At 35.4% G+C, this 7,490-nt stretch overlaps 1 protein-coding gene across 7 annotated transcripts; it reads right to left on the bottom strand.

The window, feature by feature from the left end:
- Nucleotides 1-654: 654 nt before the first annotated feature.
- LOC110657653 (probable apyrase 7) lies at nucleotides 655-6,782 on the bottom strand. 7 transcript variants are annotated; one of them, XM_058131694.1, is made up of 4 exons: nucleotides 6,570-6,764; nucleotides 3,251-5,352; nucleotides 1,727-2,051; nucleotides 655-1,454 (listed from the first exon to the last, which is right to left on the bottom strand). In XM_058131694.1, exons 2-3 carry the CDS (start codon nucleotides 5,229-5,231, stop codon nucleotides 1,750-1,752), a joined length of 2,283 nt encoding a protein of 760 aa, XP_057987677.1. In that variant the 5' UTR covers nucleotides 5,232-5,352; nucleotides 6,570-6,764; the 3' UTR covers nucleotides 655-1,454; nucleotides 1,727-1,749. The 7 variants fall into 7 exon arrangements, with proteins under 7 accessions (XP_057987677.1, XP_057987682.1, XP_057987680.1 ...); XM_058131699.1 differs by having other exon boundaries at nucleotides 655-1,064; XM_058131697.1 differs by having other exon boundaries at nucleotides 1,091-2,051; nucleotides 6,648-6,782.
- Nucleotides 6,783-7,490: the final 708 nt, after the last annotated feature.

Raw genomic sequence — 7,490 nt, 5'->3', positions numbered from 1 at the left:
GCAGGGTACAGCTCTCGTCCATGGCTGATGGTGGGTTCCCTTCCTTCCCTTCTATGGGAGGTGGTGTAAATATTTGGTTTACTGTTTTTAAGTTGCAGGTTTTGTTATTCATGGAGAAGAAGTTTGTTAAAGGCCTGCATGTAGGTGGATTTAGATGGGTTTACTGTGGCTCTGCTCTAGGGTTCTGATGTTTGGCCATGGTACCTCTGGGGACATTCCTCTGCTTCTTGTTTCTAAGCATTTGGTCCCTTGAGAGTTCTAACATGCCACCCCTCAGAGCTATTTAGTTTGATCCCTGAGATGTCTGCGATGGAACATCCAATCTACCTCATTCGTCTTAGCAAGAGTTTCTGTTATGGCCTCCTTGAGCATCAATCTACTTGATATCTATTGTAGTGAGGTTGTCTTTCAAACTTCGGGCTTCTATGGTTGTTGATGTCGGAGATGAATGCTTACCTAGTTTGGTACTGCAAGCGGCGGCTAGGGTTTCTTAGGTGGTGTTGGATGAGACTGAAGTCGAGTCTTCTGGCTTAAAGGCTTGGGCTTTGTAGCATTTTGGCGTTTTTACAGCTTAAGGTTTTAATGAAATCCTATACTATCTTTTCATTAAAATAAATATATAAAAAAAAAAAAAAAAACAAGAACACCACACCACAAAACAACCATTGTGTTCTCTCCTGATGGCAGTGTGCAAATACAATGGTTCAAATCTTAAAACTTCCAAGATGCAATAAGTATGGCATGTATAAGAGTGAAGAGTATGGAACGATAAACTTCCATGAAACCCATATTTTCAATCAGTTCTCTAACCATTTGCAATGCAACAAAGTGATACCCAAAGGGAAAATAAAAATAAAGATAAAAATCTGGGAACAATACCTCATGGCGTAAGGGCATCAAACTATTGTCTCATAAAGAACGCCAGGACACAGATCAATTTCTAAACCAGTGAAGGAGGGAGGAACCATGGGTTGGGATCTTTATAAGAGAAGCTTGTTTAAGCTAGGTAAAAATTTGCAAAGCAACCCAATTGACAAAGTGCTGAAATCCCTGCTGAGCATACTCTGTTAAAATCAATGACGAGACCAGCTAATAATTAAACCCACAATGGCATAAACCTGTAATACTGGGAACATATCTATGATACGTGTAATGGTAATACATTAAGATCAAGAAAAAGATAACGTGCATTTTGATTTCTTTAATGATACTTTTATGGTATGAGATACCAAAACCAAAACTGGACACACCAGAAACACCCATGCAGATAAATTTCCTTTATCTACCTATCAACCACAGAGATCAGCAAGCTGGTGCAAGTTAGAAAATAAGAAATTTGGCCTCCCCTGTATATGAATTCTCATCTTCGGAAATCTCTCTCTTAATTGCTGTCACCAGAAGTAGATTTTTCCAAGTACATGACAAGTTTAGGCTCTTTTCTTGAAGACACCGTCCTGGGGAAAATTTCATTCAAGTGCACTATATTCTCAACAAATTGAGTGGTACAAAGAATGCCTAGAATGTTATAGTTAAAAAGATTTTCAAACCCAGCCAACCCCAAACACACCCACCTCTCCCCCCACACCATGAGCTTTTCTTTTTTTTCCTCTTCTCTTTCTCTCTCTCTCTCTCTCTCTCTCTCTCTCTCTCTTTTTCATCAGTAAGACATTTAAATCCTTTTTGTCTATGAAAAATATAATCTACAAAAGAAAGAAAGTTACCATACCATAACTTCAGGAAGTCTATTCCTTAAACCTTCACCATGTGCGCGTCGACCAAAGAAGAACTAAGGTCTTCTCGAGATTGTGATCTCCTGCTCTGAAGGCGCATCTGACTTCTGTGAGGAGACCAGAACGAACCCATGCCATTACTGTCAATCATCTGCCCTAAGCTACTTGAGGAATAACTATGTGATACACCACTAGTTGATGGGTATAATGATGACTCTATAAGCTGGATGCCACTACTGCCCAGACCATGTCCCAACCCAAATGATCTTTGTTGGCTCCCAGTAACTGTTGGACTAAGTGGCATCTTTGCTCTTCCATCCCCTGAATACAAAGTTGAAATATCCTTCTAAGGTTGAACAAGAGAAAAGAAATCCACAAGAAGATGATAATAGAAAGCAAATGGAATAAGACCTACTAAAAAGTCATATAAAAGTATAATGATAATAAATACAATGTAATACATATAACAGATTCACCTACAAAAAGAAAAACTTCGATGATTTTGACCATCCTGTACATGACAGAAAGGATAAGTCCAAAACATATTGATAGGAGGTATGGAATGATAGGCGCCAACTATAGCTTAACAAAATTTTAAGAAGGGCCTAAAACTCTTGGAAACTAATTCATTTTATTGCAACATATTTTAATTTTTACCTGTTTCTGGAGAACCAGTCAAGTTCTTAGACAATAAAAACAAAATGCAGTCACCTGTTAAATTTATGTTTATCCAAAATATTTAGAATTAAATAAGGTATTGCTTGTCTGTTTCAATGTTTGAAAATTCTATGCGATTTCTCCCTTCATATAACTCATCAAATGTGCAATTGACTACTGGAACAATGATGCAGTCCCACTGATTAGCAGTCCAACGGAGACCTTATAAATTAAATAATGGCGGGATATCTCCAAAACTTCCCCCGGCCTTAAAATACAAGCTTTGTTCCAGTAGAACTAACAAAACTCTGACAGCATTGAAATGGAAATTCAACAATAATTTCCTTTCAAAAATACGGGAAAAGAATCTACTTCTACATCTAATAATTAGATTTAAAAAGACAGCAAATATTGAGTTTCTACTTATTGCCTCATCTTCCAATAAAAAGTGTGCCATATAATCCCACGCCAAAAACATGAAATCTGTCTATTAAACTGAACAGGATCTGAGACTTCAATTCTTCTTTGCTCACAAGGTTTCTAAGGCGATATCTGTTGCATGCTTAGTTATGGACCATCGTCAAATTAAGTATTTTCTTGCATTGTTAAGATTGCAAGGAGTGGCTCTAATGCACGGGATTGGACTGTCTATGTGACAACTCAAGGTATCCCACATTCTACAAGAAGATTCCCCCATGGAAAGGAGGAAAAAGCTTAGTAATTAAGCACAAAATTATTCTCAGAGCATTAGAAAGTGAATCATGCATGTGAAGTGGATGACAGATATTGAATACTGTGCCAAATATGTACTATTCACTGACATCCCAAAATTAAAACCAAATCAGAGGAACCACAGAGCTCACCAGAATTAATAGGACTCCATCGTTGGAACCGGAATGGTGAAGGGATACTAAGTACTGCTGTAGCAGATGCACTGTTATGCCTGAAAAGTGGAAGATATGGTGTTTGAAAAACTCTTGGCATCCCATTGCCAAGACACGATATTGCACAAACCAGCAAAATCAATGAAATAATCAGAATGGCAATAAGAAATATCGGATGTATCTTCATTTGAAGTATTTGATAAGTAGGAAGTCTCAGTCTAGGTGAAAATGCCTTCCCAGCTTCAAAAAGAGCAACACCAAGTGTCCAAGTAATACTTCCAGAACCAATAATAATGTGGTCATCTGTGATATGTAAACCCTCTCTCAACAATAACACTGTGTATGGTGCCCTAAAGCAGTATTGTTCAATAAATGGCTGTGGAGGAACACTTTTCCTTGCAACTTCCCAGGTCTTCTCACAAAATTCACGACCCTTCTCCAAAACATCTTCAAGTGCAGCTTCTGAAGTCAGGTTAAAAAACCGATAAACCACAAAAAAGCCAGACATTCCATAGTATCGACCATAAGGACGTGGAAAAATATCAGGTAGAGCACAAGGTTGCACATCACAATCAATTGCTGCACTTTGATTAGACCATTCAGACAAATTGATGGCAACTTTGGCTAGTGCACGACATTCTTCCCAATTTGGGGCACCAATAAGCTGGACGGGAACTCCTGACGTGACTCCCTTACCTGAATTTCTTCCTAAAACAACAGGGCTCACACTATTTTGTTGATTAGAAGCACACTGAGAACAGATGTATTGCTCCTTATAGCCAGTTTGCAGGCAAGGGTGTTTAATTTCTATGTTCCCCCTTACTAGATCTGCACTAGGAAGCCCTCTCAAGATATGGACAACAGACCTGTCAAATGCATCATTTAAACCATAGCCTGCAAGAGAATAGGCAGTGAGGTGATGATTAGCAGCTCCAATCCTAAGGTTTAAGTCAGTCACATTATGCCCGGGTTTCTTGCTCTCAAATGTCACCTGTAATGATGAGCCACCCATGTCAAGTGCACCAAATGTTGCTTTCTTGGGGCTGTTCCCCAACATACCCGTTTGATAGTTAAGGGCAATCCATCCATAGTAAGCTTCATCCATTCCACTGATAACCTTGACCCACGCTCTCTGGCACAAGAAGGGCGATTCCTTCAGTATGGACCATGCCTTGTCTAGAAGCCATTTTGAATCGGTACTTGGCAGCCTGCGAACCCCAGCTGTAGCATAAAGGAAAAGGGATGTAGTCTTATGAGAACGCTTAGGGATTTGCTTCTCAGCCCACTGAACAAGTGGATTTATTGCGGCCTTTAAGCCAGATGTATTATGTACCAATAAATGAAGTCCAGGCTCAGTTTCCATTCGGTCATATGCACGTCCAATTGACTTTCTAGAAAGACCTTCCGTTAATGATTTGATAGAAATAGGAAGACTTCTATCTCTATTGTGGTCAATTGACGACTGATATACATAAGCTCGAGTTCCAGTACTTCCACAATCAAGAACAACATAGAACTTGGAAGTTCCTTGAGACCAATAAGAAAGAATATATGATGTAATCAGATAAGTTAGGAAACCAAGCAATAGCAGGCACAAAAGAATCAAGAGGAATCGCACCCACTTCCTACGTAAAATTGGGGTTCCACCAGGCAATGCTTTCTCCTTTGAAAAGCTTGACCCAGCATTTTCTCTTTGTAAGCGATAAGGCTTTCTATCAATCCCAATGTTATAATCACCTTCTTCAAGATCAAGTCGTCGGTATGATGAGAAATCTTGGAGAGATGAAGAAAGACGCAAATTATTTTTGTAGCCAGAGTTGGCAAAACCATAACCATGATCAATGGTTTCTGCTGGAGGTGGTGACGATCCTGTCGACATATACGAAACAGCAGAAGTCTTGGAGGTCAAAAAATGGCTTGTCATGGCAGAAAATGTATCTGCTATTCTACCAAACACCATTTTTGAAGAAATAATTTATTGTATATGGAAATTGATCATCACAGGATAGCAATCCAGTTGCTAAGATGTTCCTGCTTTTAACCTCAAACTTGAATGCCAAGGATTTGACAAAGGCAAATATCTACACCATATAAAACAGCCAAATCAAGAAATGTACAGTGCAAATAAATAATGAAATATCATAGAAAATCTATACAATATACAACAGTCGAATCAAGAAATGAATAGTAAAAAATATTGGACAAAAAGGGTGTCATTTGACATGTTTGTGGCCAAAAAAGAAGAAGTACAATGGGGGAAAATAAATAAAAGAAATGTTGTTAACAACTACTGAAATCAGGGGAAAGTATAAAAAAAAAATATATAATGTGTGCATTTACACTTTAGCGCCTGTGGTTTTTTCCGTGACACTTCACTCAATTAGAAGATTAAGGACAAACACCTTAACACTATTAGCCTGTACTAACATGGCAACACATTCTCAATAACTAGTTTCTTTGTTTTTACCTCAAATTCTAATCCTAAAGCAGTTACATAGTCTGATTCAAGATTCAAGATTCAAGGATAGAAACAAGAAAAGAGAAAGAATAGTTGCAAGCTGCTGTTATTACCAAGAACTAATCAATATCATCTACCACTATTTTCAACTCCACTTGACACAATCTCTTATGTAATAAAATGGTGACAGCCATTATAAAGTTTCCAATTTAAAATAAGAAGTTGCTTTTTTTTTTTTCAACCAATTTTAGGTCATGATTACACCCCAAAAAAAAGGGCTTCGAAATCATTAAATAAAATGCAAAACCACACAAAAACAATCTCACAAATCTAACCAAAGAAAAAACCAAAGGAAATCTCAAATTCTAATCCTAAAGCAGTTAGTTACATAGTCTGATTTAAGATTCAAGATTAAATATTCAAGAGTACAAACAAGTAAAGAGAAAAAATAGTCACAACCTGCTGTTATTACCAAGAACTAATCAATATCATCTACCACTATTTTCAACTCCACTTGACACAATCTCTTAACTTGTAAAATAGTGACAGCAATTATAAAGTTTCCAATTTCTTTACAATCTTAAGTTACTTTCTTTCTTTGCAACCAATTTTAGATCATGATTACAGCCTTCGAAATCATTAAAAAAAATGCAAAACCCACACGAAAACAATCTCACAAATCTAAAGAAAGAAAAAAAACCAAAGGAAATCCTACCAAACACCAAATTCATACAAAACCACAAAGAAGAATCACATGCAGAATTAATCAAAATCTCATTTAACAGTTACCCATTCGAACGTCAAAATAAAATAAAAATTTGGGGTATGATCTGTTCTTACGAGGATAAGAAATGGCGTCCTTTACATTGAGGTTACAGCATTCAACAGGAGAAGAGGAAACAGACACTGAATTAGAACCTGAACGATCGATCGCATGCCACCTCTGCATCGTCGGCGTCGTCGGTGGGGGAGAGGTTTAAGAATCGGAATGTCACCGTGGAGAGAGAGAGAGAGAGAGAGAGAGAGAGGGAATGACAACAATCAAGATCTTAAGTTTTTTAGTTGATTTAAATTTAAGTTTTCATTAGCCAATTGATTTCAATTAAATTTAATTGTGGAGTTAATTATAAATATATTATTATAAATTTAAATTAATAAAAGTAAATATATATCAATTAAACAAAAAACTAAAAGTTTATAATTTTTTTGAACAAAAGTTTATGATTGAATAAGAGAAAAAGTAATATTTATTAAGAAAATTTTATTATTAAAATTTAAATTTTATAAATTTAAGTTTTTTATAAATAAATAAATTTTGATATATATTTTGTATTAGCTCTTTAAAAATAAAATTTATAAAAAAGTCATTAGCAATAGGGTTGTGCATAGATATGATAATGAATAGAGTACTTACGAAATTTACTCTACTTGAATCTGAACTCGATTAATATTATGAAAACTTAAACTCGTCCCAAACCAAATTAAAAATTTATTTTTAATTACTCAATCAAAATCTAATTATTATTATCTGAAAAATACACAAACACATTTATTTTTATATATTTTAATTAAAAATTTACATAAAAATTATTTTTGTTAATAATTTATATTTTTAAAATTTAATAATTTCATAAAATATTTCAATTTTATTTTATATAAAATAAAGGATATAAAAATTTATAAATATTATTATAAAAAAATATATTTTATATTTAATTAAATATTTATATAAATGGATTCGGATAACAGATATTCAACATA

Source organism: Hevea brasiliensis, chromosome 13 (assembly GCF_030052815.1).
Source record: "Hevea brasiliensis isolate MT/VB/25A 57/8 chromosome 13, ASM3005281v1, whole genome shotgun sequence".
Lineage (NCBI taxonomy): Eukaryota > Viridiplantae > Streptophyta > Magnoliopsida > Malpighiales > Euphorbiaceae > Hevea > Hevea brasiliensis.
The sequence above is the reverse complement of the archived record's forward strand: the minus strand, read 5'-3'. Positions and strand labels throughout refer to the sequence as shown.

Bases quoted from the DNA above. Each gene is read 5' to 3' on its own strand.
- LOC110657653 (XM_058131697.1), bottom strand. From the start codon at position 5,231: ATGGTGTTTGGTAGAATAGCAGATACATTTTCTGCCATGACAAGCCAT. The intron at 2,052-3,250 runs GTGAGCTCTGTG...CTTTGTATTCAG, and splicing joins ATGGAGTCCTATTAATTCTG to GGGATGGAAGAGCAAAGATG.